Source organism: Acyrthosiphon pisum, chromosome X, assembly GCF_005508785.2.
Source record: "Acyrthosiphon pisum isolate AL4f chromosome X, pea_aphid_22Mar2018_4r6ur, whole genome shotgun sequence".
NCBI lineage: Eukaryota > Metazoa > Arthropoda > Insecta > Hemiptera > Aphididae > Acyrthosiphon > Acyrthosiphon pisum.
Genome location: NC_042493.1, coordinates 69,129,944 through 69,154,184, shown reverse-complemented (window position 1 = coordinate 69,154,184; position 24,241 = coordinate 69,129,944). Strand labels below are relative to the sequence as shown.

The window sequence follows — 24,241 nt, the reverse complement described above, 5'->3', positions numbered from 1 at the left end:
ATAAAATATAAAATAATATTATCCACATATTATTAGCTTTTATTAATTAATATAATGTTATTATTTTATGATATACAATGTAACTGTGACTAGTGTGACTTTGCCTAGGAAAATAATCAATGTGCAATACGGTGCCATATCGGTGTTTAGTGTATCTCACTTTTAGCATGACAAATAAATTAAATTTTTTTAGAGGTTTTTAGTGTACCACCGTCAAAGCTGGGGGTGTTAACCAATTTTTTCAACTAGTTAAAGTAAAGTTATCCTAAAATAAAAAATAACTTAGCCAAGTTAAAGTTAGTTTTATAAAGTTACTGAATTTGAGTAACTAAGTTAAGTTGTATATTTTTATGAAAATAATAACTAAGTTAAATTAAAAGTTAAGTTACTTTTATTTTTATAAATACCTTTAACTCACTTATAAAGGTTTTTTATCTCATCGGAGGAAAACAACTAGATTTGATATAAAGTAAAACAAATTAATTACAAATGCACAGACTATATTATTTTATAGTCTTTATATTTTATTTCAGTTTCGGCACTCGGTACTATAACACATTAATGCTCAAAAGATTACATTGACAAATGACTAAATTTACTGTTGGAACTTGGAACCTTCGTAGTTACACACTCACACCAGTTGACACTACATAAGCTGATATTAATATATTATATAATATAGAGAATTATAAAGTTGACAACAATTAATTTGTGTATATTATTTTCTTTATATCCCAAATATTATATATTAAAAGAATTTAGGATGTAGTTTGTAGAAAACACGGCATAAGTATCACCGTATCAGAAATTACTAATTAAGTCCGTTCTGGAAATTGTATTATTTAACATGACCTACCTATCAATGTACACCGTACACTAGTAACAATGTAATATAAATCCTAACTGTTGTCATATCTTAGAAAATATAAACTTCCTAGTGTTCCAACTTCCTATGAGCAAAACCTTTAAATTTACGTGAGTCATCCTGAATTACAAAATTCCATACACAACTATGTTTATTGTAGAAAAATTATTTACAAACCGATAGCAATTCTAATTATTTGATGAGCAAAAACTTTAAATTTACGTGAGTCATCCTGAATTACAAAATTCCATACACAACTATGTTTATTGTAGAAAAATTATTTACATATGTAAGAAAATCAATCGCATGTAAATCGAAACAGTAGATTATAAGATTATCTCTAATATAAAAAAAAGCCACTTAAATACTCTATATATAATTTTATAATAATATATACATTATTCATTGATAGTGGTGGACTAGACAGAAAGCTGGGAAAATTACCGGCGGGCCACTGTTCATATATTTGCATATACCATATTATTGTTCTATATGTACGAAAAAAATAATGAATACCAACAGTATTTATTTTTGAACTACAACAAAATAAGAAAATCGTTCTATAATATTTGTTTGTTATAAAATTAGATCTTTAAACGATCATAGAAATTTAATATGATATTCTGGTAAACTTTTTTTCTTGATAATGGTAGAAAAACTTATGAGGAATTCTGCATTACATTTTCAAATGCTATCTATTAAGAGAAACTTTTTTATGAATTTCTAACTACAAATAATTTACAATTTACTATTTTTTATGAAATTGTTAAAATTTGAACTTTAGATATTTGCTATGGAGCCTAGGCACATCCATTTTTTACTTAATGACCAATATTCTTAATATTTTTATAAAATTAGATAGTTAATTTTATGTTATGAATAACGATTTACAATATTTGTTTTCAGTGCTCTTGAAGTTTCATAATATTTTGATGAAAGTATACAGTTAATCATATTACTGTGTCATTAGTTTATTTACTAAGTTTGTAATGAATTTATAAAATACTATACCTAATATGTTATAAATATATGTAGGTATACACCTTGCCCCCCCTGGTGAACATTTCCGCGGCCGCCCTCGCTTGTCACGATTCCGCATTATATCATAGGTATTATGTAGTAATAGTAAATTATAGTTTATACATATAAAAACGATATGCCTAATTATATATTAGCATTTATAAAATACTCTTTACATGGTATTGTTCTGTTGTAAAAGGCAGGAGGATATTTTACTGATGTAGGAAGTGAGGTCAGTATGTTTGTTGATGATTTTTTGTTAATTGTCATCACCCCGAATGGTGACCAAATTCACGTACGATTAATTTCTATTTGAATATAGATACAACATACTTGTAGTAGGTAATATCATGTCGTCATCACTAACTACAAAGTTTATACTATTCAACTATTGTTTATTATATTTGTCAGCAACATTGTGATACGCATAATTTTATACATATTATGTATTAGTGTATTACCTACTCTTAACTGTTTGTTACGTTATTTGCCTTCCATTGATCGCGTATATCAGGAGATCGGAGAACTAAACACATAGAAAAAAGTGTGTGTTTTTGTGTGTTGTGGTGGTTGGGGGGGGGGGGGGGGGTAAAACAAAATTCAAATAAGTATTGTTGCTGGCATACCTGATACCTCTATATTTTGTCATGGTTAATGTTTTCTTCCCGAGGGTTAGGTTAGGTTATACTCACCTTATACTCCATGATAAATTGTATACGCGGAGCATGCGCATAGCTAACCAGCGGGCATGAGTGGTGCGGTGACGGCAAACTGCGTTACAGTGATGCATTATTATAACATGATGTAGAGAAGATAATATCTTCTCTACATCGTGTATTATAATAAGTCAATGTACCGAAAACGTTGACATCAAAAGCGAGACTAGCTATTAGTAAAATAGAAATACTTAACATAAGTTTATTCATTATTCGTTTAATTCAAATGAATCTCGTAAGAAATATACTTATATACATGGATCATAATTATGTATTTAATAATAATATACTGTTATTGAATTTAATTCAGATCATATACATTGTATATGTGTACGTGTAATGTATAATATGTACATATATATTGTATAATATGATTTAAGAATTTATTTAACTATGCACAATCTAGTTTGTTTACCACGCATGCGTAGAAGTATGAAACAATGTATATTGTACAGTGCAGCCTACTTTTACCGCGGGAACTACCACCACATAACATTTGCTTATTTACCACGAACACGGTTTAAGATATACTGGTTACACAACTCCTATATTAAATCGCTTATATCACATGGACCGTTCAATATGTTTTTCGATAAGGCACAGAATAATGGAATAAGGCTCCCCGTAGAACTTGATTGTGGTGAACCCTAGCGGCCAACTCTTGAATAGGCTATGGTTTAATATGGTTAATGTTTCAAAAATATCCCACGAGGAGCGCTCATTAGTTCTTCATTCTATGATAACAAAATTATGAGAGGGTCCATTTATTTTGTAGAGTTGTGCAACCAGTGAAACCATGCTCCTAAATAAAAAATATACCGCCTAATGCCTATCCCCACCAAGGTTAAACATCCATTCGGCGTTATAAAATTGCCTTGTAAACATTCAGACCCGTTGGCTTTGTTGTCATATATTAATTCCTGGTTAGTGCTGTAGTGGCGTCACTTTTGTCTTCAATTACAAATTACCAACTCGGCAACTTGACGTTGGATTCTATATAGTTGTATATTATATCTGTGAGTATGCCGTCATATATTTTCTATTTGTAAGGCTGTATAAAGACATAAGTTACTTGAATATTTCGTTTACAATTGTGAACAATAAAAAACCTCGTGTATTCGTGTACTCGCTATAATAGAATGTAGTAACTATTAGTATTCCGTAGAAAGTGTATAAATTAAGCACTACAAACTTAATGGCGTAGACGGTAGACCGTTTGGGTGGCTAAACTCAAAATGTGGGCCGTTTGGGCGATTGTTTATTCCACAAAAAATACTATTTGTGAGGTTATGTATAAATAGGTCTAATGTTTATAGGTAAATGAATTTATATATTGTATAGTTATGCACATTGCTCATACCTAGTCAATTGAATTAAATGTATAATATACTTACATAATTAATAATGAACTCAAGCTTTAAGAGGCTGTCAGCACACTATTTATTTTCTCTCTCTGGCTCACACGCAACATAGACAAAATACATTTACGCAAAATCATTTTTTTTATGGTTTAAGTAATCTTAGAGTAAAGTCACCCATTACAAAAGAGATAGACAATAATATTTTTGAGGGAATGACATATCAATTTGTCTAAATATTGTCTCAAAACAATTTAAACATTTAAATTTACAGCATTTTTTTGTTTGTTTTGAAAGTCGATAAAATATAAAATTGATATTTCATTCCCTCAAAAATATTATTCTCCATCTTTTTTGTAATAGGTTACTTTACTCTAAGATTACTTTAACGCATAGAAAAGATTACTTTGCGTAAATGCGTTTTGTCTATGTTGCGCGTGGGCCAGAGAGAGAAAACGAATAGTGCGCTAACATCCTCTTAAAGAGAAATTGGTATAGTAATATTGTAATACAGTAAATGTACAATTAACAATTTATAAAATAAAGTCACATAGTACCTACATAAATATTACCATTTTTTTTTTATTAGGATAATAAGATTTATAATAAAACGTATTGAGAGAATAATATTGTTATATATTATATAGTCATGTTGTCCGCATAGACGCATAGTCAATATCACCTACAGCTAGTCACACATGTAAAAATAATTTTATTCGCCCAAACTGTATAAATGATTATTGCTTCAAGGGTCAATGGTGAGGGGGGAAGTATTAAAAGTAATAACAAATTTGGTACTTTTTAAAATAAGTAAATAAATAACATTAATAACTCTTGTACCCATAACAAACCTTGCATTCGAAGACAGCAATTTTATATCATTGTTATATTTTATATTTTTATGTATGTATTATGTGTGTACTATGTAACATAAATATTAATTGTAATATTTGTACATGTACATATTGTTTAAATTTAATGAAAATAAAGTTTAATTAAATTATTCAATAATGATTAAGTTAGATATGTTTATTCAGTAATTTAGAGAATTATATTTGAATAATATAATTTATGGTAACTAAATGTAATTTAACTACTAAGACAAGAATCATTCACCATCTACACAATTTTATTAAATTTGTATTTTATAAAAATTGATTGTGTTTATATATAGATTATAAGATTATCTATGGATCCCAATCCACCAAGGCGTGCGAGAGGTCGGGCTCGTGGGGGATATCCTCCTCCTCCTAATCAAATAGGACAACCACGAGGACCTCCTCCTAACCAATCAGGGCAACCACGTGGAGCTCGACCAGCACAGGCACCACCATCACGGCCACAAGCTAGAAATATGCCAGGCCAATCTGGTCCACAAAGTGTAAGAAATACATTTTTAATCCTAAATAATTTAAAAATAATTATTTATGTTATTTCCTTAAGGTTGAACAAGTAACGAGTGGATTAGGAAACATGAAAACAGGTACGGCTTACTGTATGCATTATCTTTAAATATCTTAAATGTTTCAGGTGTTTAATCACTAAAAAATAACATTTAATGAAGTCAACATTTTTGGTAACTTGATGTTGAAGGGGGGGGGGGGGGGCTGGAAGATTTTGAGATATAAAAAATCATTTAAATAATTTACCAATGATGATTTTTTACTAATGTTTTAAGTTAGTTAACAGCATTAACTATTATCAAATCATCATAATATTGTAGTGCTAAATAATTATTTAAAAAGAGTAAGTTGTCTTTTTCCATTATTTTTTATGTATTTTAACCACAGGTAAAAATGTTCAGTCTTCATCCAGGCTTTTTATTTGCATGATAATCTTATGCTAATGCTTTTACTTTTGAAAACATTGTATTTTTTTCCAATTTTCCAATAAGAAGGGGTATATATTTTTTCTGTACCTATTATATGAGGAATGTCCAGAAAGTGTACTCAATATTTGTAAGCTTCAAAAAAATTAGTTAAAAAAAAAAATTACGTGGTTACATTAGTTTATTTGTGTGCTATTTTTCCACAGTCGCTATCCCTTTCAATGCAGGTTATGAGGCAGCATATTTATTTTTTGGTGCTTGCCTCATAGAACTCTGCCACGTCCCCCTTTGTACATTTGTTGACTGTCTCTTCACTTCCTCATTTTTTGAACATTTTTTCCCACCTTTTTTTTTCTTCAGAGCAGTGAACAAATAGTAATCAAAAGGCACCAGGTCAGGGGAATTTGGGGGTTGGTTCAAAATATCTCATCGAAAGGATTCCAACAGTTGCTTCATTGGCCGTGTGGGGTCTGGCATTGTTGTGCAGCAGGCAGACTCCTTGTTAAACTGACCCCTCCTTTTATTTTGAATTGATCTTCTCAATTTTTTTAGGGTCTCACAAAAGTATAGTCATGGCTACTAAGTGTATTTCTTTTATTGAACAGTATATAATATATTATTTAATTTTGTCTGTAAATTAGTAATCCATTTATTAATATATTGTCTTTCATCTTAGGAAATGCATTAATTCCAATTGGTCGTGGAGCAGTTCGTGGTCAGCAACCTATAGAAAATATATACTATAGGATAGAGAGACCAGAGTCGTCAAAATCTAGTGATGGAAAACTAGGTATAGTATAAGACAGTAAAATATTTAAGAACTTTTATTCTTAAGAGTAAGAGTTATAAATATTAGTATATTTAGAATATTAATATAAGTTCTTTGCATTTAGTTCTGTATACAACTGTATTAATTTTAGTATTAAGAACAGTAAACACAAGTTTGAAAGAGAAATTTTAAAACACACAAGAACTTTTACAAAATCTGATGTTTTGTTTTTATTATATTTTGTCAATAGGTAGAGGCGGACAAGATATTATGTTGACATCCAATTATTTTCCGATAACCACTTATACAGATTGGAGTTTGTACCAGTACCGAGTTGACTTTAACCCAGTGCAAGATAAAATAAACATTCAAAGAGGCCTATTGAGCGCACACAGAGAACTTTTAGGAGCATATATTTTTGATGGATCAATGTTGTTTAGTAGCAAAAAATATAAACCAGATGTAAGTTTCTTATAATTTTTTATATTAATTAATATTTTAAAAGTAATAAAAATTTTATTTTTATTTTAGACTTTAGAGTTGACATCAAAACGAAAGTTTGATGACAAAATAGTAATAATTACTATAAAATTTACTCAAATCATTGAAAAAGGAGATCATGCTTCTATCCAAATTTTTAATTTATTGATACGTAAAGCCTTACATAACTTAGACCTGTCACTGGTTGGAAGAAATTATTATGACGAGAAAGCCAAAGTAAATACTTATTATGCTTTATTTATATAATATATATACAAATATATTCTTAATTTTTTTATTGGAATTGTTACAATTTGGAACTACAATTTAGCTCATTCAAAATATTGAAAAACAAAATAAGAGTAATTTATGTAATCAATATTAATTAATGAGATTTAAAAAAGAGACCTCGTCTGAAATAATAACGCTACTTTTAAATGAAGACCTGTATTTTTAATTACATGGAAACATAATAAATTTCTAAAAATGTTGATATACTAATATTTAATACTGAACAATTAAGTTTTTATTAATAATCTTTATAAGTTAAATGAGCTGAGTAAAATACTGAAGAATGTATCATATTTTGTTATTTATTACACGCTATTTATCTTTGATTAAGGGGGTTCCAGTCGGTTATTTTCATAGTAGTAGAATTAGGCAAATTATGTGGTAAGTACAACCGAGCCATGTCAATGTGTGCAAGTATAAATGAACATAATTGTGTGTGCGCACACACCGCAGTGTATGTTAACCAGTATTCACATTCTAAGAACCAGCATTCTCGCACTCACAGGCACACGTCAGTATAATAAATTAGGAAAAAGTATAGTTACTTTTCGAGTAAAAAAATACCTCGGCTGTGACAAAATTGTAAGACTTAGGTAGGTGCAATTTTGATTCTGTAACAATCCTAACAATTATTAACACATCCTCTAAAGAATGTTCGTAGAATTTTTTAGAAATATTAATATCTTCAATACATATGGTCAAACAAAAATGTTGTAAAAACTGAAATTTGTAAATATTATAATATTGTCAGAAGTTCAAATTTTTTAAAAAAAAGCTCCAACCGTTCTCTTGAGGAGATGTTAAGAACTTTTATTATTTTTACAGCATTAAAATCAAACCATCTTAAGTCTCACAATCTCGTCCCAACGTTGGATCTAAAATCTGACTAGAAGCACCTTAAGATGTTAATTTATGAAAAAAAAAAACTAAAAAATACACAATGTTGTTTAGAAGGTTTGAAGATGTTCAATATTGTGTAGTTACTGTCATCAATGTTAAATTTGAATCCAATGATAAACCATTGAAAACATAAACTGGTACTGAGAGATACAAAAAGGAACAAGATTAACAACTATTCGAAAAACAACAATAACAGATATTTAGTTTATTTTATATTAATATAAAATATTAATTATAAATGATAAGTGTGATCTTGCTTTGCAATGCTTGCTATTAGAAAATATTCAAAAACCTATGAGAAAAATGTATTTTATAAGTTGTAACCTAATTATAAAAATTAAAAAACCACTATTATTCAGTGGCTGATCAATAAGGTTATTGGTTTAAGGTATTTTATGGTGCTTGCCATGTTGACAAAAAGCTCTGTAGGTACTTATGACAAAAAACTTCAAGGTAACAATAAATGTAACCTATTTTTTGGTAGTATTTTACAATTAATACATTTAGTTCTACACAATACTGGATAAGTGATATCTAAGAAATGTATAGTAAAAAGTTCAATATGCGAAACTTCAGCTTCCAAGCAACCCAATATTATAATTACAATTACAATTTATTATAATATTAGTTGGTTTATGGCTATACTTGGCTTGATTAGAAAGATGAACAGGTTAGTTATCATAATAGGCAGGTTTTTTACTTGTGATTATATTTTGCAAACTTATAATTATTACATTTATACCAAAAATATATAAAGTTAATGTTTAAATTTAAACTTTTTTTGGTGGGCTTTTTTTCTATGGCATTAGTTAGCGAAATAATTATTAAAATGTCAAAAGTACAGTATTTATTAGTGATCATAGATTATTAGCTTGATTGATTATGCATAGCATAAATTTACAATACTGATTATAATGTTTCAATAATATTTTGGTTGATAGTTGTGTTGGACTTTTATACTTTTATCTACCTTATATATATTTATTTTTTACAAAGATTTTTACATTATAAAAACATTAACTACATATTTTTTTTTTCATAAATAAAGTATTAATTATTAAATTTTGGTATAATCTTTATTACACATATTTGCCAAATAATAAAATTAGTAATTACATTCAATTTAAAAAAACTTTAGAATAAGTACACTAAAAATAATTTATATTGGAACTTCAGTTATGCATTTGACATATTGACGATATTGTTGTACACTTCGAATAACCATGACCATTAAACGTTCACTACATTACATTTAAAATTTTTCGGATTTGTAAATAAAATTTTTAAGTTTAAAACACAACATTTAAACACACATTTAAAATTTGTATATAATCAAATGTAACACAATAAGTAAATTGGTTGACTACATAATTATAAAGTACAGAAATAGATTATACAATGAGGATAAAGACTATCTAGTGATAGAACCTAATCAGTAGTATCTACTTATTTGACATTTTTTCTATAATCTTTTATATTTATTTTGTATTTTTTTTTTTTTTTTATTATAGATCAATATACCAAAGCATAAGCTTCAACTTTGGCCTGGTTATGAGACTACTATTACAATGTGTGATAGTGGTCTATTATTACGGTCAGAAATTTCAACAAAAATCATGAGGGAAGAGACTGTTTTAGATTTTTTAAAAGAATGTGCTGAAAGTAGAAACAGAGACCCTCAATGGATGGTCAGTAATATATATTATGATATAATATTTATATTTAATATCAAAATCTGATTTAGTTTATTATAAGTCAGTAACATGTAAAGAATTAATTTTATCAATTAAAGACTTAAGGGGATTGCAAATGGACAGTTTTTAAGGTGTTAACAATAGGAGATTTCTAAATTGTATGTGTGCGGGTCTTGTAAATGGTGCGTAGTAATCTTTATAGTGTGTGCACATGTATATAAAAGTAATAGCGGAGCGCTGCCGCCCGCACACAGACAAGTCACCGCCTGGTACCTCTGCGTTGCGCACGTGAACGGTAAACAATTTATTGTTAAACTCATTTGCATGAACTTTTTGTCCTTCCTGCTGAATAACCTAATAATGCGATAATATTTCAGAAAGCTGATCTGAGTTTGCTAGAAATTTCATCTGCTTGAGATCGATTAAGATTTCTGATTTAAATTCCACATAATCAAAGTTTGAAATTTCAAAATATTCAAACTAAATTTATGTTGGTTCTATGGTGAAATTAGGAAAAAAGAGCATATAGTCATAATAACAAATTCAGATCAGTATGATGGTCAATAGATTGGTATTTTTTGGCTTAAATAACAGCCCTCCACCGATTCCCTTAACAAATTTTTAGTTTTAGTTTTTTCTAGTGTAGGCATTGGGTGCGAAAAATACTATTTATACTCGTGATTTATGTTCCATATACTAAAATACTATATTATATTAATTTAAAAAAATAGTAAATATTAGTCATTACTCATTAGTAGGTAATAGGAACTAATTTATATGTAATACAAATACAAATATATGCGCATAAATATTTCTGTATATTGTTAAAGTACAATGCTTATGGAAAAAATACAATAAAATAATTATAAAAATATCAAAATGATGTATTACATTGAATAATTACAATTTCTAATATTAGGTGAAAAAATATTTTTAAAACGGCTAAACAATTGTTCCACATCAACCGATGTAATTGGAGCATATTTGAGGCACGTAATATCTGAAGGCGATAATTCCAAATTTTTAGAAGGGTGTCTGCCAATTATTATTTCATTGATAGTTTTAAAATTAAGATCTTTTTCTGTAACAGCATGAATTTTCTTTTTTACAACATCTACTATTTATCTGCTTACGAGTTTTAATTTTCCCATATTTTCCCATATTTTCCCTGATTCGACAATTTGCATACTATCATTTAAGGAATTATTTTTGTTTTTAATTTTGTAATTGTATGTGCAATATAACTTAAATTCACTGAGATGAAAATTAAATTATTTTTCAATGTTTAATTTTGCATAGTATTTTGAGATTTTCGAATAGCCATAGAAGTTTCTGGATTTAATTTTGAAATAAATTTTTGTATTTTTGTAAAGTATTCAGAATAGTATTGAGGAGCTACCAACCATGAGCCCCAACTAGTAATTATTGGCTCGTGTGGTAGAGCATGAGTAGGGTACATTTCTTTAAAAATTGTGGTACAATTTGGAGATTCAATATATTATAATATTCTTTTTAGATGAAATTTAAAATGGGAGTAATTGGTAGTACAGTGCTGACAATTTATAATAACCAAACTTACCGAATCGATGACGTGGACGAAAATTCAAATACCCAATCAACATTTAAGAAGAAGGATGGATCGAGTATATCTTATATCAACTATTATAGAGAAGTATGTTATTTATGAATTTGTATAGTTTAATCATAGTTATATTATATATATAGTTCTCTATGTTTAAACTTTAAACTGAGACTGCAAGTATTTTTATTTTTTTTTTTAGAAACATGGAATAAACCTGAGCAATCATCAACAACCAATGTTGGTATCAAAGAAAAAAAAATCATTTAAAATTGAAGGTGATGAATGTGAGCTGGTATATTTAGTTCCTGAATTGTGTACTTTGACTGGATTAACTCAAAGGATGAGGTAATTAGATTTATAGGATAAAGTACCAATTAATAATTTACCACTAAACATAAAATTGTGTATTTGATGAACAAAATCAGTGGCGCTGATGTCATCTTAAAATACTTTTGAGATATATTTTATATATAGTAGTATACATACCAACCATCCTCATCCCCAGGGTTCATTGTATCACAAATATCCCATCCACGACCTCTCCCCCATTAAATTATTCATGAGTTCTATGATATATGTCACATGGAAACCATAGGATCAGCACCACTGAAAAATATAATTCTTGCTTGCAAAAAACAAATATAATATTATTTCAATTTCTATTAAGACAACAGAAGAACTATCTCACCATCTCAGTTTAATTTTGGTTTTTATTGATCCCAATTTTAAATTCTGAGTAGAGTTAAATGTATTGGTTTTTTAATGCTGTACTCTTTTGATGGTACTTTGATGGTACTTGTCCAATAGCATATCTATCGTAATTTTATGATAATTTAATATGATATCTATAGTAAATATTGTATCATAATACCTTATTATTTTGGAATTAAGATTAAGATTTTATCGAAATCCCAAATTGTATTATATTTATACCTCTTTATAATTTATCACCGGCTTCTTAAAAAAAAAAAAAAAAATGTTTTGTGTTTATAACTCTTGTCTATTATATGTGGTTTTACTTTCGGAAGGTTATATTTTGAAAACAATGAATAATTGATGTACACAAAAAATGGTGCCAAACATTTCACTCCATATGCAAAAACAATAACTTTTTTACGTACTAAAAGGATAAAAATAGAAAGTAACCACTGTTAGGTTTAAATTTGTGCGATTTCATAAAACTTGTTTGGTATTGGGTATTTCAAATAAAGGTAACACAATCCGAGGTATTTACGAAAAGATCAAAATCAACTATAGTCGACTGGTATAATTTATGTCAAGACGTAGCACTAGCTGAATTTCAAAACAGTAAGAAAATAGGAGGTCCTGGCCTAGTTGTGCAAATAGATGAATCCTTGCTCCAAGGTAAAAGGAAATATAATCGTGGAAGATTACGTCTAGAAGATAACAAACCTGTGGAAAAGTCTGATGAAGATGAAGAGAGTTCAGATGAAGACAATGTAATAAATTATCGAAATTACGGACAACGAATGAAGGGCTATGGATTTTTGGTTTGTGTTGTAAGCTGTAAGCATGATGGCATTTTAGAGGGACGTTTTTTTAAAGTTGAAAAGCGTGATTGAAATACTTTCTAGTTTCTACCAATTATAATAAATGAAGTTTAACAAGGTACTATATTCTAACATTCTGCTTTAAATGAACAAGGGTTTATCCATAAAACGATTAATCATTCAGAACATTTTATTGGCCCAATAACTGGTGCTCAGGCACAAACTATAGAAACTCTTTGGTCTTTGGAGATACGTCAAAAATAAATACAACATTAAAAACACGAAGAGCGACTAACATAATATTACTTCAAGAAGAGTGGTGGCACTCGTTCGAAAACCAACCGAAGAACCTAATAACCTAACCTGTTTGAATCATGCCCCGCGGAGTGGTCAGAAATTTGTATTCATAACTACACCAGTACCACATGAAAAATGCGACAAAGTAGAAACACTGCATTTATCTAAACCATCAAACGTGTGGTAGATAGCATATTGGACGAGTACCCCTTTGATTTTCAACTATGAGGGTGATCTCTGGTAGAAAATTGGATCTAATTAATACTTTTGATTGGGCGATCAAAAGTAATAATTCTCAGGACTTCAATCTGGAAAAATAAAAAATAGAGAAAAACTCAAATTTTAACACAAACAATTTTGTTATTTTGTAGTTATTCACAAATCAATATTTTATATTATATTATATAATAATTAATACATTATATTTTAAATTTAATACAAAATTCCTCATGAATTGTTCTTAATGATAAAAAAATATAAAATATGTAGTTACAGTTTTATTTATGTCCTTTTTAAGTTAACATTATTCAATATTCATTTTTCATCAATATCGCAAAATGTTGTAAATTATTTTGTAGTTAAAAATGTATGATAGGTATTTATAACATCATAGACATGAAAATTTAAAACAAGATTCCACTCAAATTTTTTTTAATGGAATTAAAATAAATGTTGAGTATAAATCCCATGCATTTTTTACGAGCCATTGAAGTTCAAATTTTGATGACATATTGAAATGTTATTGTACAATTTATCCTCAAATAACTTTAGTTGTTATTCAAAAAATAATAAGATTGTAGAAAATTAAAACATTTCAATATAGTATGGCTTAAATTATCTTTTCTTCATTGCCTATACACAATGAGGATTTTAAAATATTTAGACTAATTTAATGCTAAGTATTGGTATTTTTTTAGAAATGTTGATGCTCAAAAAGTATTAAAATGTAATATTACTTATAACTTAGTGGTGATTTAATATTTGTTTGTACTTTCATCTAATATATACTATTTACAATTACAGAGATAATCGTTTTCTCATGACTGATTTGGCGGTGTATACAAGAGTAGGTCCCAGTGAAAGAATCGTCAAGTATAACAGTTTTATAAACCGAGTTCTTACTACACCCAAGGTAAATATTTTTATTGAAATATTGATGAGCAAATAATATATATTTTTCCTTTAATTTCTACTGGATATTTAAGTCTGCAGAATCACTATCTCAATGGAATTTAACATTGAGTAACAAACTCGTTACATTTAATGGTCGTGTATTAACACAAGAAACACTGCAAGGAAATCAAATCAAATATCCAGCTGGTAATGCAGCAGATTGGACATCTAGCTTACGTACTGCACCTATGTTCACGTGTGCTGTAATAAAACGTTGGGCAGTAATAGGTTCACAATCGAATAGTGGTCAAGTTAGACTATTCATCAAGACTTTACTTACAGTTGCAAAAAAAATGTCATTTAATTTACCATCACCTGAAATGTTAGTATTGGTTATTTATTTTTTAAAACATTTTATACTTAACTCAATTACAAAATATACTGTTTTAATTTTAATTTTAGAGTTGATATAGATATTTCAAATATAAGACAGTATTTAACTACTTTGGATCAAGTAATAAATCAAATGAATCCGTCATTTATTATATGCATCATCAATCGTAATGATCATTACCATGTCATTAAAAGACAACTTTGTGTCAATCGAGCAGGTAACCAATTTTTGAGATTGAAACTATAGATTTTTTCATGGATTTGTTTAATGTGGGTTGATTTCATGGACACTTAAATAATCTAGTTAGATTAGAATATGAGGTCGGCTTCGGGTCTACTATCAATCTATCACCCTGTCTACTATTAGTCATGGTTGGGACTTGGGTTACAAGTGCTCAGTGCTCACATTTATCCGCACTAAGTGACTGTCACAAATTTTGGTTGGTTCGGCTGTCATTATGTTAGTTGGGCAGGACATAGAGTTAACCCACCAAACACTGATTGTGGCCAGGCTCTAAGTACCATCAATCGACATACTTACTAAAGTAAAGAAAATTAATTGCAATTGGTAGAACAGTTAGTTCTTTCTACTCAATATTAATGTTATGGTACTTCCCTTATAACTAAGATTTAAAATATAAAATTTGATATTTTAGTGCATAAAATAGATTAAAATTAACTTACAATATTTTCCGAAATACCTAATCATAATTTTTCTTATTAAATAATATATGGTTAGGTTTTAAATTCTCAGAATAAAAATAAATAATATTCTTCAAAACAGCTTTTCTGTACCAGATGTTTTTGAATATTTTAATTTTGGCGTTAAAGTTTTGAATAATGGTAAACAATAATAATTATATTTTTAAGTTGATTCGGGTTCAGAGCCCTAGTTATTAAATGCATAGACAGATATATAATTTAATAGTTATGTTTAATTTAATATCATAATGATATGATATTACTGCTCACTGCTTCTGTTTGAACTCAATTCAAATACCTCAAAATATTTATTTTTTAGTGCCTTCTCAAGTAGTGTCGAATAGACAAATAGAAAAAAATAATATGTCAGTATGTACCAAAATTGCCATTCAAATCAACTGTAAGCTAGGAGGAGCACCATGGCGTGTTGTTATCCCTGAAAAGGTATGATTTATTGTATATTGTATATTTATATTATGTACAAATTTAAAATGTTAAGAGTAACAAATAATTATATTATGTTTTTTATCAGGGTATGATGATTATTGGATTCGACGTCTGCCACGATAAACAAAATAAAAATAAATCTTATGGTGCATTAATAGCAACAATGAATGATAGCCACACTGCTTACTTCAGCTGTGTTCAACCACACGAAAGTGGTCAGGAAATTTCAAGCTATTTTGCAATGAGTATTGCTAGTATGTATATAATTATATTATTTATTTTAAAATTAAAAATTAAATAGGTAGAGAATATAGAATTTTAATATTTATGGTACCTGTCTATTGTGCTACCTACCGACACTTATGAGATCTTGCATGCAACATTCAATATGAATTTGTCGTATATACTGATAATATCACTTACTCATCTTTTTAATAAAATGCTTCCTTCATCTTCATATAAGCTAATATCAAGGATTTTAATTATCTTACATTGTTTAATTGTATTTTATCCACATTTACATATAAACAATTTTAATTTAATATTATTATTATTTATTTCTGTATACAATAAAAAAAATTCTTATTTATTGCCATGAGCGTAAAAATATAAAACCTAACCGAGAATAATTGTTCAGCTGTGCATGGTGAAAAATGAATTTTATTATGAAAATAAACTTAATAAGTTTTGTTTAGTTTACTCAACATTTCTCAAATTTACCTATTTAGTTTCAAAAAATGTATTAAATCTTGTACCTGCTGTTAAATGATAATTGAAATTTGTTTTGATTTTAATGTCAAGAAACATGTCACAGTAATTTGTTTTTATTAAAATTAGCCAAATAAAATAAAATATTATCTGTCTACCTATATCATTCATTTTAAAGGCAGTATAAAAAATATTTATTATTTTAATGCCCTACAACGTGGAAAAAATAATTCAATGGATGCTCAAGCTCTATATCACCCGCATGCTCGGTCTCTACAACTGCCTATGTGTAAAAAAAAGTGTGTGGCACTTGTTGATTAATAAAAGCACAAACTAATTTAGGAAAATGTAGTGCACTGTTGATTTTGTTGCCCTTATCGCTTTAATTTTTATGTTAACTATAACCCTTTTAAAATTTAAGACACTCATTGCAGTAGAATATTTTTTACTTTTTATAAAAAAAAAAAGTAATCGCTTGGTCTACAATAACTTATTAATGACTGATATATTATGAAGTTGATTTTAAAATGTATACCTATGTATTATTAATTGGATATTTTCTTTGTTTTTAGAGGCTTTACATAAATATAGATCCATAAATAAAGCACTCCCAAATAGCATAATTATATACAGAGATGGTGTGGGAGATGGACAGTTATCATATATCCATCGAACTGAAGTTGATATGGTAAAGGTTGGTATCTACATTAAAAAATAAGTTTCCATGTACAATGCTAGTGATTAAATGTAATATAAATAATTTTGTTTATAGAAAACTTGTAAAGATTTCTACGGGGAGAATAAAATTGGAATGGCATTTATCATAGTTAAAAAAAGGATCAGTACAAGATTTTTTTGTGGCAATCCTAAAAATTATCAAAATCCACCCCCTGGAACAGTGATTGATAATACTGTCACTGACCCAACTATGTAAGTATATAAATAATATATATTTATAATTAATTTACAGTAATAAATTACTGGCTATCCACTATTCACATTGTTGTTTTAAATTAAATTTTTTATACCTACCCTTATGGCTATATTATACAGTGATTAAAATTAAATTAAAAAAAGTTACTCTAGATACTGATTTTTGATATTTCAAGTTGACTTATGTAAGACTGAAAGGTCTTTAAGTCTTAACCCCATGTGTTGTTATATAACTTAAATATTAGAATGAATTGTCTTATTATCAAACTTAAAGGTAACGACATTATCTGTATTTTCTACAATAATTAATGTTTAGATAAGTTTGAAGAACGCGGGTATTTTCAAATTATTTTGTAGCTTAAATTCAAATGATTTTTTAATTAAATTTGCTTAAGTTTATAATGCAATACAAGTTCTTCATAAGTTGATCTTTAGTGTTCTAAAAATTTGAACAAAAAGTTATTTTTGTTCCTCTCGCAATTTTAGTTAATTTGTATTTTGTTGTAATTCAAAAAATATTAATCACAAGGGAAAAGCACAAGGATTAAAAGTATGACAAATACAGACTACCTACACAATATTATGATGTTGACATTGTATATTAGGATGTAAGATCTTACTTACTTTCATACTAATACTACTGTCACATTGTACTATGTATATTTTACTAATATAACTTAAATACTTAAAAGGACATCATACCTGCATGCCTTGTATATCTTACCAACACATAACATAGTAAATTGTACGTTCTGAATAATTCCTATATGTTTAATTTTAGAGTGAATTTACCCATAATCAAATTTAGATGTAAGATGACATCGGTTTATTTTTATATTTTAATTCTAAAGCGAATTACGAGCATTTTAAAAGGCTCATTACTCGCTTTAAAATTGCAGTATAAAATCAAACAACTTTTTCTAGATAATATTATTCTTAGTTCTAAATTTGATAATAAATACATTTTGCTCTATAATTAAACACAAAAGAGTTATAAAAATTAATTATTAAAAACGTACAATTTTCTATGTTGTGCGTTTGTAAGATGGAGGTAAATGCGCAAATTAATAAAAAAATCAGGTCCATAATTCATAATATATATTTCTGTTAGGTACAGAAATTATAAATAATATGTATCATTTTTTTTTTTTTTAATTTATAAATAGAATAACATTTTAATGCATTGCAGGTACGATTTTTACCTGGTCTCTCAACATGTAACACAGGGTACAGTTACCCCAACTCACTATAATGTTATTGTGGATACTCTCAATGAAACTACTACTACCAATATTACACCCGGAATTTTGCAAAAACTAACCTATAAGTTGACTCACATGTACTATAATTGGTCGGTAAGTACTAAGTATTAATTGTTTAAAGATGAACATAAAATGAAAAATGTATTTTATAATTTTAATGGGCATTTTTTTATAGGGTACAGTGAGAGTTCCTGCCCCATGTCAACTGGCACACAAATTAGCATTTTTGACTGCACAGTCACTCCAAAGTCCTGCAAATCCCGGTTTGGAGGATTTGCTGTACTTTTTATAAGCTTCTGTCCAATCACTGACCACTGAATATCGAATAATAATAACAATTATTAGATTTTAGATTTTGATACACAATATTTTTAATATATTTTCATATTTTTCTTTAAACATTTTTTGAGTAAAGTAGGTATATATTATTGTTAACAGGTTGACTGCCATGTAGGGTGAATTGACCCAACACAAACTTTGACGAGATTGCATTATAATTTTTCATGAATTCTTGTATTTTGATTTATGATTTAAATAAAAAATATTAATTTTACAAAAAAATTTCATAGGACAATATTTCATTATATTACTTTGTTGAGTAGTATTAGACTGTAAAAAGTGTGTGGGGCTTATATACCTTACATGGCCTATGTGGGATACGTAGGGTGATTAAACCCTACGAGAAGAAAACATATTATGTACCCATATTTTGTAACTTAGTAACTTTATTGAATACCTAATAATAATAATAATAAAATAATATATAATAACTTTTTTTCTTTATACTTAGTATGTACCATATAGGTACATTATTTTATTTTATTTTTATAAATATTTTTTTTTTAATTATGTTGATAAACAAAAATATAATAAACGTATGTACTATCTTAAAATGTTACAAATTATTTTTGTGATATGTAATAAAACAGTCTCTACATATATATATATTACATTCATCGCAACGTGTCAAAACTTTTCTTGTTTTATACTGTGCCGCCTTTCTTCCTAATGTTGTTGATATGGTTGCATAACACTTTTTACACATTCTTTTTTTTTCGTTTTCGCAGGTTACAAGATTATGATTGGCCTTAAGTGGAATGGTTTTTGGAATTTCTGGTTTGTGTAACAGTGATTTAATAATTTCTTCTTTAAAAAACGTAATTTTGACATTATTTTTTGTGACAGATTTTAATAGAGATAAAGCGTTAACTACTGATGTTGATAATAAAATATCAAAATATCAGTGGAGATGAATACGATGACATTTGGTCAGAACGATCAATATATGATTTGCCCGTGTTATAATCTTCTTCTGCTTTCGGTTTTTTAATTAGGTATACTACCATATCTGTTACGTATTTCTACAGCCTCGTCCGTGTGTTTTGTGTGATAAATGATAATATGTATGTCACGTTTGTCACGCCATTTTAAAACTACTATATTAGAATTACTTTGTTGAGCAATTAGTTCCCCTTTTTTTAATTTTTTGCCGATAACATCAGGTGGGTTTCCTCGTCAATTTGCTCTTAACGTTCCTACCATATGTGTAGGTTTTTCCGCCATTCCACACTGGAATACCAATTGTCGATATATAAGCAACGACCAAGATTAATATAAGGTTCCATCAGCTTTAATACTATTTTATACGAGATGTTGGTTTCACGAACTTCATTTTTACCGGCATAAACATTGTATTGTAAAGTATAATAGTCTCTAGCACAAAGTTTAAAAATTTTAATTCCATACTTATGTGTCTTATTTTTTAAATACTGACGGAATGATAATCTTCCAATGAACGGCGCCATGCTCTCGTTAATACAAACATTTTCCTCGGGTATATAACATTTTTGAAAATTAAAGACTAACTAGTATAATGTGGGCATGTGGCGACTGCCAGTGTACCCAGTACTTCAATCCTAGTGTGGTAATGACTAAATATTTAAGTCGTGACTCGCGAGTGACCGTCTTTGATGAAATTACTGAATTAATAATTATGTACTCCGTAGTTCGTACTATGTAGCTGTGTCGGTTTCAATCTTATTTTACTCATTTACATTAGTGTATATTGTATAATAATATGGCGCATTTAACTTCGCATTTTCAATAATAAGTACTTATAATAATACCTAGTGTAGGTATATTCAGTATCAATAATGGACATTGATGGTTATCAACATTTTCATTTGTTCATCCTACATTATTTGTCTACTTATTGGTTTGTTAATACCTAATTACCTATCTTCTGTAATGTATCCTTATTAAAAATTACAATGTCAATATGGCTCCATCAAAAGGAAAATCTCAAGGGAATAAAACTGAAGAAAGAGGAAGAAATAAAAATGTATAGGATCATTAAATAGGTACCTATGTTTATTGTCAAAAACGTTCTGCAATAGAAAATAATGGTAAGTAATTTTGACTATTTAATTATAGTATACTTATATTCTATAACATATTATTAAGCTAATAAAAATAATTATTTGTTTTGCAATGTCATTTTACGTGGCTCCCTAATAATTTTTCATACCGGGGCCTACCAAACATACCTAGTTGGGCCCTAGAGGACTTGTTATAATATACAACTTCTTTTCAAGTTATTGCCCCTCCAGGACCACCTTTTTGCTGAACAATTTTATTGAAAAAAGTGTATTATTTTCTATATTCACCTATCTTTATTTCTCGTTGATAAACTTAACTAAACAGTCTAAACCTAAAATACTCAATAGTATACAATGAACTAGGTATTGAAAATACTTTTAGAAGTGAACACTGATTATTGACAACACTAAATATCTCAAACATACTTGAAAGAAACACTTCAACGTCACATAAAATCTACCTACATTTTGTTCCTATTTACCTCAAAATATTCCACACAATTTAATTACAGGTTAGTTAAATATAAAACAAATATACACACATAATACCTAATATAAAATTATAAATTGTATTTAGAAAGAAAAAATGTATTTATTTAAAGAAATACAAACAAACAACTCTTTTGTAAAAATTCTACCTACATATTATACATAAAAAAAAATGTTTAAATATAATTATAGGTAATAACTAATTAGTAATTTAATAAAATAGCCACCACAGTCATGGTGGCATACTGGCATATAGACATATAGACGCTTATCATGCTTATACATATAGACAGATTGTTGTACACTACTGTGCTCCAGAACATCAGTTGTGAATTACTTTGTAGTACCTATCTCAATTTAATAATTCAATAATTTAGTAATTTTTGGTACCAATTTTAATTTAATTTTACCGTCCACATTAGATTTTAGTCTATTCAGATTTAACAGGTTAACTGCCACGCTAAAACTACGAGACTTGCTATTATCGCCGAGTAGGATCTATTGACCCTACAGTATATTTTACCGTCAGGCTTTGTAGGGTATGAAGACCCTACAATTAAAATATATTTCTAGGCCACGTAGGGTTCTGAGAACCGTCGCAATACATAGTTTTATATGGAAAAATACTTTGACGTGGCCTCCTTGGAAGTTCTATGAAATGGTTTTGAGATATAATGTCTCTTTATGAAATAAAATCTATTTTTATTTTAACGACCGTGTTTTCCAAATATATTAAATCATATTCTTATCGATGTTCAGTAATTAATATAAATTGAACAAATATACCTAATTTAAAATGTTTTCTGTGGACTGTCATTAGTCATTGTCGACTAGCACTATTGTACGAACCGTCATACGTTATACAATAAAACACGTAAGTGGTACCTAAGTGTAATTATATGTATATTATTATTTACAATACAAGTACCTATTATGGATCAATTAATTGAAGATTGGCTAAATGATAGCAATGCTGAATTACACGATGACGATGATGATGATTATGAGGTAAATATGTATAGTATGAAAATATAATTTAAATAAATATTTCTATGCTGTATTAAAAATAAAATAAAAACTTTAAATAGTTCGTCCATGACTCGGGACTCGGATGAAGATCCAGAATGGGTTCTCCCAAATGTCTCCCACAATTTAGTAATTTTGTTGCTGATGCATTTTGGTAAATATATTATATTAGAAATATTGAAACCCTGAATATCTGAAACGACTGAAACTGATGTACAGTAAAAAAGTGATGAGATATTTTGACCTGACTGAAAAAGATCAAAAAAATGTAAAGCATTGCGTGTTTGTTCAACAAAAATATATAGATTATACACACACACACACACACACACACACACACACACACACACACACACACACACACACACACACACACACAAGTACAATGTGTCCAGCGAGGAAGTGACCAGCCAGTGTTACATGATAGTATACCTTAAGTTTTGAAAAAAAAGGGGCTTAACTTTTTTATTTTTTTTAGTTATGCGCAGTTCTACTTTTTTTCAAATAAACCGGAACCTACCGCACAGAATACATCAGCAAATCTTCAAAACTTTTCAACTTTTTATCGTAATATTTCTTTAAATTTTAAAGCTATTTTATTTTACTATCCACTAACATACACAATCAAACCAGAATTAATGTAATATTTATTTTCATTAATTTTTATTAAAAATAAAAAAGTTAGCATATTTGAAAGGAAATCGCATATAAATTCAAAAAATTCTAATCATCATTATGTGGGTAGATATATATTATATATATATATTATACTGTATACATGCAGGTCTACAGTATAGGTACTCGTCCGTTTTCACGCATTCCCACCTCTAAACCTGCCCGAAAGCTGATCACCGTCAACGCAGGCTGCCGCCACCGTCGCTAAGGACTAGGTAGTAGAGTGGAAGACATTTTGGTACGAAACCATGGAGCTCAATCATTACAAAAAAAATTAAGGTCACCTTAATTATGACTCCAAAATCTCAAATATGAAAAATATTTTACTTACTAGTTACTTACAATACATAATTTGTATATTTTCAATGAATATTTTGTAAGGGGATTAGAGTATTGATATAAATATTGGACATAATAAGTATACCTCTATTGTGTAATCCTGGTGACATACTTGAACACTGCAGTGGCATGTATCATAAAAAAAATTGGTGTTGCTCAAATAATTTTAGGAGACCTACCTCTTATATTACTGTTATACCGACCTACAAAGTGACCTATTTTTTCATCTATTGATACCCACCCACCCATATTTAAGGTGTTGCCCGAGCAACACTTGAACCCTATGTTACACGCAACTGCTTGAACACTACACATTAGTAGAGAACTTATGAAATGTGTGATCTTCAATTCTAGACCACTCAATTGTATACTCGGCAGAGACTTAAAAGTCCTAAAATCGGATCTGGTGTATTGTATATACCGGAGTGTCATAGACTGTATAGAAATACAGAATACAATACAAAA

At 28.4% G+C, this 24,241-nt stretch overlaps 1 protein-coding gene across 1 annotated transcript in view; it reads left to right on the top strand.

Moving 5' to 3' along the window:
* Positions 1–19,652, top strand: part of LOC100167675 (piwi-like protein Siwi) — a 19,887-nt gene extending 235 nt beyond the window's left edge. Inside the window, exons 2-18 of the mRNA XM_001948371.5 lie at positions 5,134–5,340; positions 5,403–5,442; positions 6,464–6,577; positions 6,807–7,018; positions 7,088–7,273; positions 9,739–9,915; positions 11,438–11,593; positions 11,703–11,848; positions 14,335–14,443; positions 14,517–14,806; positions 14,887–15,035; positions 15,839–15,963; positions 16,052–16,220; positions 17,247–17,368; positions 17,447–17,604; positions 18,797–18,962; positions 19,045–19,652. Coding sequence (XP_001948406.1) covers positions 5,149–5,340; positions 5,403–5,442; positions 6,464–6,577; positions 6,807–7,018; positions 7,088–7,273; positions 9,739–9,915; positions 11,438–11,593; positions 11,703–11,848; positions 14,335–14,443; positions 14,517–14,806; positions 14,887–15,035; positions 15,839–15,963; positions 16,052–16,220; positions 17,247–17,368; positions 17,447–17,604; positions 18,797–18,962; positions 19,045–19,161 — 2,628 coding nt within the window. The 5' untranslated portion in view covers positions 5,134–5,148 and the 3' untranslated portion in view covers positions 19,162–19,652. The remainder of the gene's footprint in view (positions 1–5,133; positions 5,341–5,402; positions 5,443–6,463; positions 6,578–6,806; positions 7,019–7,087; positions 7,274–9,738; positions 9,916–11,437; positions 11,594–11,702; positions 11,849–14,334; positions 14,444–14,516; positions 14,807–14,886; positions 15,036–15,838; positions 15,964–16,051; positions 16,221–17,246; positions 17,369–17,446; positions 17,605–18,796; positions 18,963–19,044) is intronic.
* The last annotated feature ends 4,589 nt before the right edge of the window (positions 19,653–24,241 follow it).